Source organism: Herpailurus yagouaroundi, unplaced genomic scaffold (assembly GCF_014898765.1).
Source record: "Herpailurus yagouaroundi ecotype Mexico unplaced genomic scaffold, PumYag 246, whole genome shotgun sequence".
NCBI classification, from domain to species: Eukaryota; Metazoa; Chordata; class Mammalia; order Carnivora; family Felidae; genus Herpailurus; species Herpailurus yagouaroundi.
Window position 1 is genome coordinate 7,031,372 of NW_024412463.1, and position 18,854 is coordinate 7,050,225.

General features: G+C 56.1%; 1 protein-coding gene across 1 annotated transcript in view; it reads right to left on the bottom strand.

Moving 5' to 3' along the window:
* Nucleotides 1-2,477: 2,477 nt before the first annotated feature.
* The window catches only part of BMP7 (bone morphogenetic protein 7), a 166,135-nt gene continuing 149,758 nt past the window's right edge, over nt 2,478-18,854 (bottom strand). The window contains exon 7 of the mRNA XM_040459693.1: nt 2,478-2,889. Within this exon, the coding sequence (XP_040315627.1) occupies nt 2,884-2,889 (6 nt within the window). The 3' untranslated portion in view covers nt 2,478-2,883. The remainder of the gene's footprint in view (nt 2,890-18,854) is intronic.

Genomic DNA, 18,854 nt, shown 5'->3' on the forward strand with positions numbered 1-18,854 from the left:
TCCCTAGAGCCGTCTGCAACCATCCGGGCTTTCTCTTCCCCACTAATCGCAGAGACAAAGCCACGGGTGAGGCTTAACTTCCTTCTTGCTCAGCCTCCCACGATGGGGTCCGGGAGGCCGGGGGTGGGGGGGCGGGGGCAGGGGGCTCACAGGAAGGAGAAAGGGTTGGTCCCGGCTTGGGTGTGGGTGTTCCTGGGTCCTTGCCGGAGACCAACATCTCTTTGTCAAACAGCCGTGGGGTCCTGGGGAAAGCCATCCGCTGGGGGCGCCGAGATCTAGTGACAGCCAGCGCTCAGGCCTCCAACTTAGTAAGACAGTTACTGTAATTACATACGTTTAAGAAAACGTCTCCTCCTACCGCTCATCGCAACAGTTTTGCGTCCTCCCCACATGCCTGGCGTGTGCAAGGCACTGGCCGTATTTACGCAAAAAGCATAAAGCTTTGGCTCAGAGGCTCCCTCCGCCCCAGCTGCGAATTCAGCGGCTGTGAGAACTCGCCCTCATCTGCCCTGTTCTCTGTGCCTTCTCTTCCTCCTCCTCCTCCTCCTCCTCCTCCTCCTCCTCCTCCGTAGCTCCAGGAGATTTACAGCATTACTGTAAACATCTAGCAACAGGACAGTGGATCATCACACTGTGCTGGGCCACACGCTGGACGCTCGGGAATAAAAACCAACAACCCCCCGACACCCAGCAGCACGGCTGGAGGGGACGTACGTTATGATCCAGGGGAGACCCCTTCCCGGCCCTTCCCGTCCTCTGGGGTGGCCGGCAATCCTCGTTGTTCCGCGGCTTGTCGACACATCACTGCGATTTCTGTCTCCACGGCCGCTTGGCTTTCTCCCTCGGTGTCTCTGTGTCTCTCCCTGGAAGTCATTGGATGGCGTGTCTGTCCTAATCCCGTGTGACCTCGTCTTTACCCATCCTGTCTGCAAGGACCGTATTTCCAAATAAGCTCGCATTTACAGGTGCCAGGGGTTAGGCCTTTCACGTTTCATCTTTTGCAGGGGACACAGTTCAGGCCATCGCACTTGCCCAAGACAGCACGTCGACGGAGTGGCAGCATCGGGGTCCAAGCCCAGATCTGCCTGATTCTGGGGCCCCTACTCCGAACCACAACACCTTCGGTCCCTGAGCTCATCCCACAGAGAGACACCTATCGTGGGCCTGGCCCTTGGGAGCTGGGTTCCATCCTGGCCTCAGGGAGCTCAGCCAAGCCGTGGAAGGGGCAAAGCAGTGAGTGCAGGATTTAATCTTCAAATGCAGACACCCCGAGGATGCACCAGGCACCATCGGGGTGGGGGGCTGGGCGTCAGGGCAGATGTCATACTGGAGGACACTAGCCCTGAGGCTGGAAGATGAATCAAGTCGTGTGGGGCCCAGAAGAGGCGTTCCAGGCCGGGGGAAGGACATGAGCAAAGGCCTGGAGGGGGACATTGGAGGCCTGGTCTTTTAGGGGTGGGGCAACAGGTGGCCTTGTGTGAATGCACCAAACCCCTCCACACCCTTGTCGTCAGAACTGTCCGCGGTGATCCTGAGCGGCTTGAAGCCGGTGCAGTGTTGGTGCCCTGGGTCGCCCGCCCGGGACCCCAGACCCTGGGCATACGGGACCCCGGGTCCAATCTTGGACCCAAGGTTCAACCACAGTGTGGGGATGACGTTCTTCACTCCACCAACCTCAGAGGCCATTTCAAGGCTCAGAGTAGGGCTTGGGCAGCATCGAGGTTTCGAGAAAAGGGGCCAGAGGCCCCCAAAGCCGCGAGACGTATGTGGAACACGGTCTCGCCTGGAGCACGTGCAGAAGGAAGCAACCCTACCAGCACCTTGAATTTGGACTGGTGGCCACCAGCCTGTGAGAGATCAAATACCTGTTGTTTTAAGCTGCCCCATTTGTGGGACTTCCGTACGGCAGCCTCGGGACATTAACTGAAGTGTGAAGGAGGAAAGCGAAGCTGGGAGTTGACAGGGAGTGACGGGGGGTGACAGGGAGTGACAGGGAGGACCACAGTTTGGGATGAATGGCACAGGCATCAGTGAGAGAAGCCGAGTGGGCCAGGGCACATCCGGGAGAAGAGCATCGCAAGTGCAAAGGCCCTGAGGCAGAGGCTTGGGGGAGGTGGGGGAGGGGAAGGAGGTGCCACGGAAGCAGAGTGAGTGACAAGGGTGACAAGGAGGGAAGGAGGGCTCAGCGGGCCAGCTCACGTGGCGCAGGCCAGCAGAGAGACTTCAGTTTTTACTCCAAGCTTTTAAAAAAAAATTTTTTTTAACGTTTATTTATTTTTGAGACAGAGAGAGACACAGCATGAACGGGGGAGGGGCAGAGAGAGAGGGAGACACAGAATCGGAAGCAGGCTCCAGGCTCTGAGCCATCAGCCCAGAGCCCGACGCCGGGCTCAAACTCGCGGACCGCGAGATCGTGACCTGAGCTGAAGTCGGACGCTTAACCGACTGAGCCACGCAGGCGCCCCAACTCCAAGCTTTTAAAATCATTTCTTAAGTATTCTGCTGCTTTTCAAAATAGCAGCTTTCCTGAGATAGAATTTACATGCCCTAAAGCTCAGCTTCTTTCAAGTGGACACTTCAGGGTGGTTTAGTACATTCGTGGAGTCGCACGACCCCTATCGCTGTCTTGAGAATATTTTCGTCACCACGAAGGAAACCCCATCCTTTTCCTCCGAATTTGATAGGAGGCCGTCGGAGTGTTCGACAAAGGAGCCGCAGGAACTGACTTTCACTTCAGCAGGATTCCAGGTACGGGGTGCTGGGGTGGGTGAAGGCGGGACTGGGGGAGGCGGGATGACACAGGGAAAGCCGGAGGTGGCCTAGGTCAGGTGGTGAGAAGGACGAGATGAACGGTGGCCAGACTTTGAGAGCAGAACCAAGAGATCAGATCTGAGGGGAAGAGAGAGAAGGAGAGGCATCGTGATGATCCCCAAACTGAGCCCTCCAAAGGGATGAGCCAACATTGAAGGAGGTGCGACACTGTGGGAATGACAGGTGAGTAGGCAGGAGCGGGGGGTTTTGAGGAGCGGTGCGGTTAGGATGCTTACGACCAGCCAGGTGTTGAGACGGTCGCTGGATTTACCAGCCAGGTGTTGGGAAAGGCTCAGGCAGGAGATGGAAATTCTGGAATCTTCTGACCACGAGGCTGTTGGATTCACCAAGGGGGTGAGTGAATATAGACAGAAAAGAGAAGGGATCCAAGGATGAGCCCTGAGGCTTTAGGAACAGCAGGGGAGCCTGGGAAGAAGCAACCAGAGACATGTGAAGAATGTTAACAGTGATTTAACTCTGAGTTGCTGCATTACGGGTGATTTTTTTTTTTTTTTTTTTTGTCTCTTACCGGGACTTACTCAATGAAAATGTATCACTTTCATAAACTTCTAAAATCCAATTCCTTATCAAATGAATTCTTTCATGGACACCTATGAGCTTATCTGCTCAGCATCCCATTTCTAGGAACAGAAATTCTCTGTACTCCGCATGCCCCGCCCACCACCACGGAAGCAGCATATTATCATATGACTCTGACTTCCTAGTTTTCTTTGATTGGTCCAGAAATGGGCATGGGATCCAAGCTGAGCCAATCAGAGTCCTTCCCTGGGAAATGCTCTCTGTGCACCTGCCTGGTAAAATATAAACCTTGGAAGCTGTGGACAGCTACGAGAAGCCGAGGAAGGGAGTCTTTCTAGAAAGAAAAGAATGAGGCAGATGTGCAGAGAGGGGAGGAGCTTGAGCCCTGACTTGGGTTCCCGTCGCTGCCTGTTGCCCATGTAGCCAGCCTTCTACCGGCTTCCTCTGGAGTCTGAAGCTGGTGCAGGTTGAGTTTAATCACTCAAGACCAAGGGGCTTGGCGACCACGCCGCAAGTCCGTGTTCATCCGCGTATGCTGCACCCACCACATGTCAGGCATGGGGGAAAGGTCTACACTGGCCTCTAGGGGTTTATCTTCCAGTTGCATTCAGACCTCCTGCCTCAGGGCTCTTACAGTCTGGACTGGGGGGGGGGGGTCCACAAACTTCAAAAGGATGGAAAACCTTTGTCCCATCTTCTCTTGGGCTCTTCAACTCCTGAGGCGGTGCTTGCTCTCCTGCCAACGCCTACGTGTGCCAAATTCAGCGCCAGCCGCCAGGATCGGGCAGAGTTGCCACGTGCTCGCTCACCAATCGCCGGCGAGCCCAGGCTGCATCACGAGGAGCGGATGTGCGTCCCCAGACCCACCTCACTAATCAGCAATGAGGCCCGGCCCTTCACCACTCCCCAGGGATTCCACCGGAGCTGCTGGTCCGGACCCCTGCTCCTGCTCTTGCGGGTTCCCCTGACCCAGCGCCACTCCCCTGAACTTACGGGACAGACTGGGATGCTTGTTCCGAGCCTGTATGTCACAAGCCCAAGATCGGGCGTCCGACAGCCAGCGGGCACTCGTCCGGTCTCTGAGGTCTCGGGGACTCAATTTCCTTTGCTGAAAACACAAGGCTGCTTGGCTCTCTGCCGATGGCTGCCCAGAGGCCACGTGAGGTCATACCTGTGAACGTGGCCCAGGTGTCCCTCTGCTGTTCGCTTGGAGTAAAGCTCGGACACGGTTTCTTGAGCACTGAGGTGATGCGAAGAATTCCTGTAATCCCTTCACGCACACACACCAATGCTAACACTTGTTCTGTCTCCATCTCAGTACATACGCACACAGGCGCGCACACGCACTCTTTATTAGGAAATACTTGGGAGAGATCACACCTCCTCATCCCATTACTTTAGTGCAAGACGTCGTAAGATCAAAGACACCCTCCTCCATGCAGTGCAACTGCCAAAATCAGAAAACAGTACCTTGACCCAAGACCCTGACCTATGGGCCACATCCAGGTCCTGCTTATTGTCTCAGTGAAGAGCTTTTATGGCCACGCTCCCCCCGGGAAATCCATCCTCCCCCCGGGGACCCCGTCCTCCCCCCGGGGACCCCATCCTCCCCCCTGGGACCCCATCCTCCCTCAGGACCCCAGCCAGGCTCGGGCAATGCCTTCAGTGGCCCTGTCTCTTCGGTCTCCTTCAATCTGATCGATTCTGGGTGTTTGCCGACACTGACATCTTTGAAGAAGACAGGCAGGGGACATGACGGCTGAGCGTCGTCTGGCTCCCACGTGTGTCTCATTCAACAGTTATTCTGACTGTACATCCCACTCTGTCCAGGCCACACTGTTTGCATCTGTTGGTGGTAATTATACTCCCACCCCTGTAGGGGGTTGGTTGGTGCCCCCCCCCCCCCCCGCCCAAAGATCTGTCTACACTCCGAGCCCTGGGGCCTGTGAATGTGGCTTTGTTTGGAAACAGAGGTCTTTGCAGATATAATTAAGGATCTCGAGATGAGATGAGATCATCCTGGATTATCTAGGTGGACCTTAAATCCAAAGTCAAGTGTCCTTATAGGAGACATACCACGGAGAGAAGCAGAAGAGGAGGCCACGGGAAGGCTGGAGACTGGAGAGATGTGGCCGCAAGGCAGGGAGGCCTGGAGCCACCAGTAGCTGGAGGAGACAAAGAATTTCTCCCCTAGACCTTGGGTGGGAGCCTGGCCCTGTGGAAACCTTGATCTTGGACTTTTGGCTTTGGAACTGGGAGGGAGTGCATTTGTTATCTTAAGTCACCCAGGTTGTAGTAATTTGTTACGCAGACACTGGGGCACGAGTTCAACTCCCCTTGTCTCAAAACACCGGTTCTACGGTCACCTATCCCACAATGTCTTTCACGAAGTTAAATGTCAAATGTTGATTGACAGCGGGCATAATCCAGCCCCCACGGGCGGCGGGCCACCTGTCATTCAGACTGGGGTCTTGAAGGGGTATGGAAGGGTACCAAGGAGTGACCCAGGGGAGGAGACACGAGGGGGAGAACGTGTGCATTGGGCAGTGAGAACACACGACCTGGGAAGTGTCCCCTCCCCCATTCTGGCGACAGCAGTCACAGCCAAGGACATGTCAGGACATCTTGGCCATCCTCGGAAGCCCCTGGCATGTGGGTGGCCCTTGAGCGAGGGGAGGCCAGCTCTCCCACCGCTGGGAGCTCGGAAGGCTTGGGCCCTGCGGGACTCAGAACAGGGCAGGGAACAGAGCCTTCTCAATTCAGGTGCGGGCCACCACCTGGGAGGCTGCTGGCAACGACCAGAGTTGAGGATCAGAGTCAGAGGGTGCTCGAGCAGGTTTTTCCACCGCGTCTGGAGGAAGCTGGGTTGGAGTGCAGCTAGGCGGCTCGCAGGCTGTGGGTGGTCGGCGAGGCCGGCAGCAGGACGGGGGTCTCCCAGCCCCCACGCCCAGACAGGGGGCACTCAGGGACACCACCCTCAGCGGTGCAAAGCCTGGTTTCACTTTGCACCCCACCCTCCCATCCGCGGGAACACCCTGCCTGGGAGCGGGGGGTGCAGTATCGGCAGCACTGGGAGCAATCCTGTGGCTTCAGGGAGGGGTTCTTTCTTCTTTTAGTCTTTTTACTTATTTTGGTTTTAATTTTAATAAAAAGGGAACAGAAAAATCCTTAATGAACTGTGGGAAGTCCTTCTTTTGTAGTGAGAAGAAGAGCCGGTGGAGATCCTGGGGCGGCTGGGATGCGTCTGCCTCCGCTTTACAGAAAAGTCCCGGGCGTGTTGTTAACATCGCAAGACCCCAGCGCGTCAGGCCAGGGCAGTGATCCCCTCCCCAGGGACCTGCTCAGCTCCTGGCCGCATCCCCAGCCGGACACCGGCAGCGGACCGTGTCATCAGAGGGAGGTTTAAGTTACCCGCTGGCTTTGCCCCCACCCTCACCCGGAGACGAGACCCCGCGGGCTCAGGAGCCAACGTCAAGGGACGGTGGTCAGCGGTCCCAGCCGAAAGAGCTGGAAAGAGAGAAGACGAGTGCCTTAACCCTTTCACACTCTAGTTCCAAGAATCGCATGGGTTTATGGAGCCACCGCTGCGGGCTGGGTGCCTTCCCGGGAGAGTGTTGCATCAGGATGCTTTCAGTTGCAAATAACAGACACGTCTAACCTCCCCGAGTTGAAACCCTCAGGGAGTCTGCGTGCCTCTCATCCCAGGACGGCCCCTGGGAGGCGGCCCCTGGGAGGCAGCCCCACCGCTGGCGAATCCCACAGCTCGGAGACGGCACAGAGCACCCGGGTTCTTTTCGCCTCGCCCCTCTGCTCCCCCAAACGGGCTCCCCCGGGGTCTCCGCGAGGCCGCTACCCCCTCAGCGCGCAGGTGCAAAAGGGCCCCGCCTTTCTGGGGATCTTTACCAGACAGGGCACCGCTCCCAGAAGGTGCCACCCCTCATTGGCCAGCGCTGAGTCACGTGCCCAGCCCTAAACCAATCACCACCAAGGAGACCATGACTCATTTACATGGCCCGGAAGCGCAGGCTCCCGCGGATCGCCTGCCTGAGAAGCGGTTCCCGCGCTGCGCCGGGGCTGTCCTGTCCGGCAGGGAGACTGGAGCGGGGTGGCCGCCAGTGGGGGCCGCTGCCATGACTTGTTTCATCTTCAAATAACAGGCGCCTCTCCTAACACGTGTTAGGGGCTGGAGGCTCAGCAGTAACGCAGACGGGGGAGCAAAGCGCAGGGCGGGCCGCAGCCTCTGAGAATCCCCATCTGCCTGGAGCCGATCGGATTTGCAAAGGCAGGAGGCTCTGATGGCCCGGACCCTCCTTCTGGCACACAGACCTGCCTTCTTCTAGTCCAGCCCGTGGTTTTCAACGGGAATGAGTTTGCACCCCCGGGGGACGTTTGTTGATGCCTGGAGACACTTGTGGTTTGAGGTGGGAGAAGAAGTTGCGAGTGGCATCTCGCGCATAGAGGCGGGGTGCTGCTACACGCCCCCACAACGCACAGGACGGTGTCCCACAGTTATCTTGCCCCAGATGCCACCAGGGCCCAGGATGAGAAGCCAGGGTAGCGCAGGATTTGTCACACGAGGCTGTGACCACAAATCTATGGGCTGCTTTACTGATGGGCACTTTAGGAGATTTGTAGAAAATCGTGCTAACACAATGCACATTTTGGCCTGAGAACATAATATCCAGAAGCAATCACACGCTGCCTTGTCCTTACCCCTGGCCTTGCACAAGCCATTCTGTGGAAAGCCACACCCCCACCCCCACCCCCACCCAACCATCGCCTTCCGAGTCCATGCCCGGCCTGGCTGCGGTACCTCTCCCCTGCAAGAAGGCATCGCTGACCGCTCAGACCTCAGTGCTCTGTTTACATGCCGGTTACGCGTCAGTTGTGGGACAGCAGAACAGACCCCACCCTGCTCCACCTCACTGCTGCCCCTTTCCGTAAAACCCCATACGCTTGCTAGGTTATCTTTGCAGGCTCTCTGCCACACCCCCCCCCCCAACCCATCAGGTGACTTGAGAGGGCACATCTCTCTCTGTAATCAGAAGCACGCCTGCTCCGGGGTTGGGATGCAAATGCACGTTTGCCAATTAAATCATTGGCTTTATAAGGCAAAAATTGCATAAGTGGAAATTCCCACTGGGAAGTCATCCATTTGCATACACGTCCGTGCCTGTGGGTTCGTACAACCTGGGCCAACTCGCAGGCTGCAGCTGATTTCCTCTGGCGCGAATCGCTGGTGTTTCTTCTACTCCGCACTGTGTAAAATAAACCCAGTGAAGCCAAGAAAACCATGTGGGGAAGTAGGCAAGGAATAAACTTTGGACACCCTGTCAGTTAGGAGACTTTCAGCGTCAAGAAACAGATTTCTACTGGAAATGCTTTAAATAATACAAATCTTTGTAGTTTCACATCCTAAGGAGGAAGGGCGGTCACGCCAGACTGTTCATTCGGGGACTTGCTAACATCACCGACAGGATTCTTCTACCCTCTGTAGGTCCGCTGTGGTCCTCAGGCCCTTCTCCTGGAGGCACAAGAGGGCTGCACCAGCTCCAGCCATCACCTCACCAACCTCACCCAGATGCAGAGAAGAAAGGTTTCCATCTAGGGTCTCTCTTTTTTCTTTTTTTGAGTTTATTTTTAAGTTTATTTTGAGAGAGAGAGAGAGGGAGAGAGGAGAGAGAGAATGAGCAGGGGAGGGGCAGAGAGCGAGGGAGAGAGAGAATCCCAAGCAGACTCTGCACTGTCAGCACAGAGCCCGACTCGGGCTCGAACTCAGAACCAGGAGATCATGACCTGAGCCAAAATCAGGAGTCGAAAGCTCAACCGACTGAGCACCCAGGCGCCCCTAGGGTCTCTTTGTAAGACTAAGGAGACTTGTGGCCAGAATCCCTCCAGCAGACATCCCCCTGGGGCTTATGGGCCGGAACCACAGCCCCCACCCCTTCCTAGCGACTGTTGGCAAGGGGGGTTGATAGTCGTGATTGGCTAAGACGAGGGGCTGGCAAACGACAGCCTGGGCGCTAAAGCCATCCGTCACCTGCTTATGTCAAAAGCCACACCCGTTCACTTACATATCGCCCACGGCTGCTTTCATACTACAGTGTCCGAGACCACATGGCTAAACTATTTACTAGATGGTCCCTTTCGGAAAAAGTTTGCTGCCCTGTGGTTCAGACTAACAAAGATTGATGCCGGAAGGGAAGGGAGCAGCCCCACGCACAGAGGCTTGTCCAGAGAGAGGGGGGATGGAGAGGAGGGAGGCGTGGTGTGGGTAGGAACCCAGTGATGGCTAGTGGGATCCCGCTTTGCCTCTTTGGGGAGCCCCTGCACATTCGCAGGCTTGGCTCCCCGTCTGTCAGAGGTAAAACGCTTTGCCACAGCTGGTAGGATTAAATGAGGTGATAGACGGAAGGCACCTGGCACAAAATAGACCCTAGAGTGTGTTTGTTCCCTTCAGGAATGTTCTAATGGGTTTTCTGCTGTTAGGCTCACCCCAAAAGAGAGGCTGCCGAAGGGATTTGTGGTTTACTAATTGGAATCAAAACATCGCTTCTGCTCTCACAAACGTCAAATTACCCAAACTGGCTTTGGTTTTAGGAGCTTTTCTTAGAAGCAGAAAGAGCTGACAATAAAAACGCCAAAGGAAAGTTGTGCAACATGGCGATGGTGGGTGGCGGGGGTGTCTTTTCTTGGGGGTTTCAGAGTCCAGGGGTGTCTCCCTGTCTTGGAACATTGCTGTGGGTTGGAAGTCGAGGGGGGGGCGGGCTGGACGGGATGTAAGGCTGAGGATACGCACAGCAAGTATCGAAGGCTGGGGTCCCAACACTGTCCCCCAAGAATCTTTCTTAATATCAAAGCCACCCCGGGGCGCCTGGGTGGCGCAGTCGGTTGAGCGTCTGACTTCAGCCAGGTCACGATCTCGCGGTCCGTGGGTTTGAGCCCCGCGTCGGGCTCTGGGCTGATGGCTCAGAGCCTGGAGCCTGTTTCCGATTCTGTGTCTCCCTCTCTCTCTCTGCCCCTCCCCTGTTCATGCTCTGTCTCTCTCTGTCCCCAAAATAAATAAACATTGAAAAAAAATTTTTAAAAAAACATCAAAGCCACCCCACGTATGGAGAAGAAATGACCACCAAGCAAAATGCTTTCATTAACTGATTTATTTTCCTTTATTTAAAACAACAACCACAACAATCAAGAACACATGTATTGGCCACTGGGGGTTTCTGCCGCGACCAGAGACCCGGGGGCATAAGGCAGAGAGAACAGGCTGTGGGTTTAGACAGACCCCAATTTATATTCTAGTTCTCCACTCTTGGCCGCATACACCTGGGGCAGGAGACTGTGCCTCTCCGAGACTCAGTTTCCTCATCTGTAAAATGAAGACCAAAACAGTGCCTCCTCTCTCTCCTAAGTTCTTGCAAGTATTTGATGAGAGCAATTCAGATTTAAACGGTGATCCAGTGTCCAGGACAGGGTCGCATAGAGAGTCCACACTGGACAGATATTAGCTCTTATATGGCTTCAGCCCTGCAAGGTAGAATTAATGCCATGTCTCGGAAGAGGAGACTGAGACTCAGAGAGGTTAAGTAACTCGCCCGAGGACGCACAGCCAGGAAGCGGTAGGCCCAAGCTCGGCACACAGGTCTGAGCGGCTCTAAGCTGCCGGCAGGTAGACCCCAGGCTACGAGACCACTGGACAGCCACGAGGGCACCCGACCGAGCTGTGGTCCTTCCTGCCCAAGCGAAGAGGCGGGGGTTGTCCGCACCGTGTCGGCTCATCCTGGGAAATGGCCTTCTACTCTTCACAGCGCTGGCAGTAGGTCACAGGGGCACATGCCTGAGCCCACCTCAAGGTGGGGACCCGGAGGAATCACCCCCACCAAGAGGGAGGACCTCGGAGAGGCAGCCCCCAACAGCTGCGGGGAGCCGGGCAGAGCTCATCACAGCCAGCAGAGGGCAGCAAATGCATCCGTAAGGGAGGGCGACCCAGGCCGGGGAGCAGAGGAGGCCTCACGGCAGAGGCACCCGCAGAGGGGTCCAGACCCGATGCGGGTGCCCTTTGTGCCCTGACATCGTGACAACAGCGGTGATCCTCAGGGCCTTGACTAGGGCCAGGGCTGAGGGCTCTGCATGATCGCCACAGGCCTCCCTGTCTCTGCAGCAGGCACTGGACTGTGGCCCAGCACGGACAGCATCTGGTCCCTCGGCGGGCCGGTGGCAGGGTCCACATCCTAACCACACTGCGACTTCCGGCGAACCCCCGAGCTCAATGACGCACAGATCCCCGGGTGCAAAAGCCCCAAATTCTCGTTTTAGAGATGCAGAGGCCGAGGTTTGCAGAGGGGACACGATGTGCTCCGAGTGGTGGGCAGAATCGTGGCCCCCAATGAGGTCCACATCCTGATCCCTGGACCCTGTGACCGTGTCCACCTTGCACCCCAAAAGGCGACTGTGCAGATGTGACTCAGCCAAGGCCCGCGGGATGGGGAGACGGTCCTGGAGCACTTGGGGGGCCCAGAGTCACCACGAGGGTCCTCAGAGGAGGCAGGCGGGGGTCAGAGTCAGAGAAGGCGACGTGCCCGTGGCAGCAGAGGCCGGAGTGGTGCAGTGTGAGGAAAACGCTAGAGGCCGTTGCTGGCTGTGACAGTCGGGGCAAGGGGCCAGAATCCCAGGAATGAAGCAGCTTCTAGAACCTGGAAGAGGTCACCAGGATTGCCCTTCCTCTCCCTGTTGGCCAAAGTTCTCAAGCCTCCCCTCAACTCTGTCCCCACCCACCTGCCTCCTGGGAAGCCCCCATTCACTCACGCACACGTTCATTCAGCCACTCGTTCATTCCTTCAATGTATTTACTAAGCACCTACTATGTGCCAGGCAATGCAATAGTGAACAAGACAGGCCGGTGGGGGAGGCAGACATTTGTGGTGTGTAGGGATGAGCCAGGGGCCCGGGACCCTGGAGAGCCTGGGGGCAGGAGGGATACCATGGAGGGCTTCCTGGAGGAGGGAAAGCCTTCAAAACTAGGAGCTAGGTAGCCAAGCAGGAAGGAGAGGGGAGATTTTGGTCTCCTCCAGTCATTCAAGAACCACATGCTAAGCACCCACTATGGCCTGGGCCGTGGGCTGGGAGCTGAGGATACAGTGACGCCCTCTGGGATTCGGGGCTTAGCAGGGGAGACAGGCCAGGCAGGCAAGGTGTGAGCACCTGCAGTGAGCAGTGGGCAATACCATGAAGGGGGCACCACGGGTAGGGGACAGAGGACAGGGGGCCATGGGACAGGGGGCAGGGGGCGAGGGGCCAAGGGGTAGGGGACAGGGGACAGGGACAGGGGCTTCTCAGAGGTGCCAGGGGATCAGCCATGGCGAAAGCATAGGCTAAGGGGTAAAAAACCTGGGTTTAGACCCTGCTTGGACCCTCACCAGCTATAACCGTGGAAGTCGTTTAAATTCTCTGAATCTCGGTTTCCTCGTCTGTGAAATGGGAGTGACGCTAGTTACGTTCTTGTCGGTGACACAGCCCCTGACCCACAGTAGGTGCTCAAGAAAGAATTGCTGGGTGGATGAGTGAGGGGTAGGACACATAGCTGTAGTAGTAGGTGCAGCCTGCCTAGTAATTGGTGGCCGTGTGGCTGCTGACGATGCCGACGACAGCGGTCTGTGTGCGGTGAATTGTGACTCACGGGAAGAGCGCGCAAGAGCCCGCAAAGACAGATGGCGTTTCCCAGCGGGTCTCCTGTTACAGGTTGAGACAACCCCACCAGGCCACCAGGGGGGCGTGTGCGCACGTGCGTGCGCTCCCAGACCACGCTCACCCAAGCACAAGTTCACCCTCACACTCATCGGCACACTCACACCCAGGCCTGCACACACTCACACACATATCCCTACACATTCACTCACACACACACAGTCACACGCACACCCCTTTCCAGGCGGGGACGGGCCGTCCTGCTCCCCCCACCGGGAGCCCGCGTAGCCGCGCGGGGGACTCATGGCCCCGGCTTGCCTGGTGGCCGCGGATCCCCGGCCCTGCCGGGAGGGCCCGCGATGGTGGCCTCGCCTGGGGACTGCCACTCGTGTCGTCCTCCCAGCAACCCTGGGCGCTGGGGACCGCTCCGTCCTCCCTGCCCCGGAGGGAAACTGAGGCCCGGAGAGGTTAGGGGACGTGCTGGGAGGGAGGACTTCCAACCCCAGCGGTGTAACTGCAGCGCCGCCTCCTGCCTCTTGTACTAATTTGCCACCCTCAGACAACACGCGATCAGGGGCCCGGCCGGCTCCGGAGTCCGGCCAGGCCGCCCGTGTTCTCTCCTGCGCCCGGGTTCTCTCTGTGGGTCCCTGTTCCCGCTGCTCTTTCGGTCTCGCTCTCTCTCCACCGCTGCCCCTCCCCCCGTGTGTCTGTGCGTCTCCCCATCACCGTCTGTCAATCCCTGTGCCGCTTCCCCACACGTGCTTCCCCGGCCCGGCCCCGCTCACCCTGTGGACGTATTTTGAAGCCCCTCATGGAAACTCAGTGTCCCTGGGTCTCTGAACTTTCTCTACAACGTGGACCAAGTCCAGGGTCTTGGCGGAGGATACCCCGAGGGCACTGGCTGGAGTCGCCTGACCTGAGACTGTGCTGAAGGGGCTCATCTCCGACCTCCAGAGCGCTCCCTGCCCAGCCGCCCTGCTCCCTCCCTGGCTTCTCACTGGGCCACCCGTCCCCCCCACCCCAAGCTCCGTGGAAGCCCCAACCTTTCCCTTCAGACCACGGAGAGTGGGGGGCAAAGGGAGGCCTGGAATCAAGGGATTGTAAAATCATGCCCTGGAATTTGCTGGAAGCAGAAAAGCCCCCCATAAAAGTCTTCCAATCCCTCATATTTGATTTCACAAGCTGGTCGTCTAGGTAATTGTGGAGGGCGGCTCCCCCACCGGCCCCCCACCCCCACCCCCACCCCGGGCATCAAAGTCTCGTCCCCACACACATGCCCCTTTGCTCCCCAGGCACATCCTGGTGGGTGGTCAGGAGGGGGCCAGCGAGGGCCAGACGGTGTTTCCTCTGCTTGCAGATGCCAGGCGCTAAGTGACAATGTGCAGTCCATGGTTACTATCTGGGAGAGGGTGGCCCTCCTGCCGGGTTCCCCCTCACTGTGGGACACAGGGGCAGAGGCCGCAGACCCCAACAGTCGTCCTCGAGCTTGGTCAGCACCCTGGTCTGGGCTTCACTCTCCCATTTCTCTCTATAAAGGTTCTTCCTACCCCAGGGTCCCTCACCAGAATAAAAGTCCCTACTGCTCAGATGGCGTGGCAGCTCCTGACGGACGAGAGCAGGATGGGCCAGGGTGGGAGGGTCAGTCATCAGGTGCCACACAAGACAGGCTGTGAATCTTGGCTCAGCAAATCTGTTCATTCAAAAACTATTTCTTGAATGCCGGCTGGGAGCTGATGTGTAAGTCGGCTGGTGGCTTATCTTCTCCGGGTCTCGTTTTCCTCGTCTATAGAGTGGCGATATTGCTTGCCTCATGGGTTGCTGTAAGGATTAATTAGTTGTTCGTGGCAATCAAAGTCAGCTCAAGGTCAGGCCTCAGTTCAAATCTCGGGCCCACCACGTACGCAATGGGGGTCGTGATGGTCAATTGGATGTGTCAACTTGGTGAGGCCATAGCCCCCAGTCATTCACTTGATCATTCATTCAGGCACTTGTAGGAAGTAGTGTGGAAGTAATTACAGTCTCCAAAATCATGTGACTTTCAGGTAGAGAGAGTGTCTTAGATGATCCAGGTGGGCCTGGTCTAATCAGTTGGAGGGCCTTAAGAACAGGGCTGAAGTGTTCCTCCAGAAACAACTCTGCCTGTGGACAGCAGCCCCACCTGGTGTCCAAGGACCCCAGCGCCTCCTGACGGCCTGACCCGCGGACTCCGACCTGCCTGGCCAGGCCCCCCCCAGGCCCACGCCAGCCCCTTGCAAGAAATCCCTTATGATCTATCTCCTACCGGTTCTGCTCCTCTGCTTAGACGCTGACCGACACGGGGAGTCTGGCGGTGTTGCTCTACCTGTGCCGTCAGCTGTAAAAGGGGGGTAACAATCGCACATAAAACCGTAACGAAGACTAGAGTGTAACCAAATCCAGTCACTTTCTGGAACAGAGCACAGTAAGCTGCTGCCTTCCCCGGGGCCTTTGTGCCTCCTGTTCTCTCCGCCTGGAGTGCCTTTCCCCTGCTTCCGCCCTTCGGAACGCACTTCAGCGTCACCTCCTCCGGGAAGGCTTCCCTGACCACCTCGGCCGGAGGGTGCCCTACACTGTTCTGCTCATCTTATGCATCACCCTGTTTCATTCTTTCTTGCTGCTCTCAGCGCAAATGACCTCACTGAATAGACTGGTTTATTTAGATCTGTTCAGATAGACTGGTTAGCTGGTTTATTGCCGGTCTCTTCTACTGACCCGGCGTTTCTTGGCTTTTTAAAAATTAATACTCCCCCCGGGGGCTTTTTAGGCATTTTCTTCTAATCAGCTCCCACCCCCAAGGCGTCTCTGGGTATAACGCCTCGACTCAGAGCCTGGCACGCGGTGCGCCACGTATGGTTTCTCTCCAAATCATCGTTCGCCACCTCTGCCCCGCCTCCTGCACCCCAGGCTTCTCCAACAAAGGAGCGGCCGCCCAAAGACCGACAGCCACAGAGAGGGAAAGAGCAGAGGCGTGGAGGCCTCGGTCACCCACGGCCTGCAGTCCCTGCCTCTAGGCTGCAAGCAGGACCATCTCAGGGTGGGAAGGGGGCACCCTGCACCCTGGTCCTTTCCGTGTGCAAGTTGGGGACACATATTTCCCCACAGGACCAATTTCACAGAAAGGACAAGGCTGGGTCCCCCTCCTGTTCTGCGCCCCCCCCCCCCCCCCCGGGACTCAAAACCTCATCCCTAGCCACGCCCCCAGCCACGCCCCTTCCTGTCACGTGGACGAGATGGCCGGAAGGTTGCCAGATAAGAATGACAGGATGCACAATTAAACCTGAACTTCAGATAAGTGGCAGATAGGTTTTTGTGTGTGTGTGTGTGTGTGTGTGTGTGTGTGTGTTTTAACATATTGCATGGGATATACTTATACTTAACAAGTAATTTGTTTATGTAAAAACCAAATGAACTGGGAGTCCTGTGTTTTTTGGTTTGTTTTTTGTTTTTATTTATTTTTTAATGCTTATCTATTTTTAAGAGAGAGAACAGGGGAGAGGCAGAGAAAGAGAGGGAGACACAGAATCCAAAGCAGGCTCCAGGCTCTGAGTCGTCAGCACAGAGCCCGAGGCAGGACTTGAACCCACGAACTGCGGGATCGTGACCTGAGCCGAAGCCGGCCGCTTAACTGACTGAGCCACCCAGGTGCCCCCTCCTGTGTTTTTATCATTTTTTTTTAATTTTTTTTTCAACGTTTATCTATTTTTGGGACAGAGAGAGACAGAGCATGAACGGGGGAGGGGCAGAGAGAGAGGGAGACACAGCATCGGAAACAGGCTCCAGGCTCCGAGCCATCAGCCCAGAGCCCGACGCGGGGCTCGAACTCCCGGACCGCGAGATCGTGACCTGGCTGAAGTCGGACGCTTAACCGACTGCGCCACCCAGGCGCCCCAATCATTATTATTTTTTTAACGTTTATTTATTTTTGAGAGAGAGAGACAGAGTGCCAGTGGGAGAGGGGCAGAGAGAGAAGGAGACAGAATCTGAAGCAGGTTCCAGCCTCGAGCTGTCAGCACTGAGCCCGACGCGGGTCGGAACCCGCGAGCTTCAAGATCATGACCTGACCTGAAGCCAGATACCCACCAACCGAGCCACCCAGGCGCCCCCCTCCCCCCAAGCTGTGTTTTTTATTTGTTACATCTGGCAACCCTAAGTGGGTAGGACTGGCTACATAATTAATTATGAAGAATTTCAAGATGGTGACAGGAAGTCTTAAACCAAGCGTGAAGGAGACCTTTTCCTGAGTGTCTGAATCACATGCACGCCCACGAAGAGGCCACACCGGACCGTGACCATCTCCTTCCTGCCACAGGGAGGTAATGTTTTGGCTGCTCCCACTCCCTGCCAAGCTGGGCAGGGGACATGACCTTGACGGGTGACAGAATTCAAGTGACCTCCGGGAGCCCAGGAGCAAGAAAGTGAGCCCAAGCACGCTGATCACCTACTCTGATTGCCCTGGAGTCTGATAGAGGAGAGTCAGCGTTTAATTGTATCTGTGCTTTTTATTTGAGTTGCTTGAAATCCCTCAGGAGAACAGAGTTACATGATACCAATTCCCAAAGGAGCCAGCGGCACGGGGCTAGGGAGGGGGCATGGGGCATCCCCCGTTTCCTTAACGATTTAGTCTCCCCAAAATAAAACAGTGATATTTTTAAGTTCATAAAAAATTAGTAAAATAAAACCAGATTCACTTTTCACAAAATAAAATAAAACAAATATGAGACCAAGAGGGCAGGTAACGCCCTCTCTGACCAAGGCAGACATCGGGAATGCAGAGGTTCGTAATATTAGTATCTAAAGTGTTACACAAAAGACAGGTGTGAATGGCACACTTGCTCTAACAGGGGTCCTGCTCTGTGGCCTGGACAGCTGACTGGACACAGGCTGGGCTGGGCCTTTATGACTGGGACCGCTGCCTTCACACCCCACTTGGATGGCCATTCGAGTAGGATCAGGCGTTCGAGTATTCTCTGATCAGTTTTAAGTGTTAACATGGGTTTACCAGCTTTAGAGGTTAAACACTGCATAAAGATCCAGCATCATCCAGAATATGTAAAGAGCGCCTGCAACTCAACAACAAGAAGACCGGCACCCCAACTGAAAAATGAGCAAAGGACTCCAGGGAAGGTGTACGGATGGCCAACGCGCACACGGAGAGAGGCTGCGTGTCCCCTGTCGTTAGGGACGCGCAAGTCAAAGCCACAAAAGTGCACTCGCTAGGATGCGCTGTCATTTTTAAGAGCGGACAACAGCAGGTGACCGCAAAGGTGTAGAGAAATTGGAAACTCTTGTCCGCTGCAGGTAGGAACGTGAGATGGTGTGGCCGCCATGGAAAACAGTCTGGTGTTTCCTCAGAAGGTTAAGCATAGAATTACCAGGTGAGCCTGCAGGTACATGCCCCAGACGACTGAAGACAGGTGCTCAACTCGTACGTGCACAGGCACATTCACAGCGGCACTGTTCGTAATAGTCGCAAGGTGGAGCCAAGCAGATGTCCAACAGCCGATGAACGGATAAATAAACTGCGGTGAATAAACACCGTAGAATATTACTTAGTCATAAAAATGAATGGGACGTGAGACGGCTGCCACGTGGATGAACTTCGAAGGCAAGATGCAGAGCGAAAGAAGCCAGACAAAAACGGCCATATGCTGTATGATCCCACTTATGTGAAATCTCCAGACTAGGGATGAACCCACAGGGACCTAAGGCATACTGGGGGTTGCCAGGGGCTGGAGGGAGAGACGAATGGGGGGCATCTGCTTCACGGGTGCAGGGTTTCCTTTTGGGGGTAGTGAAAATGT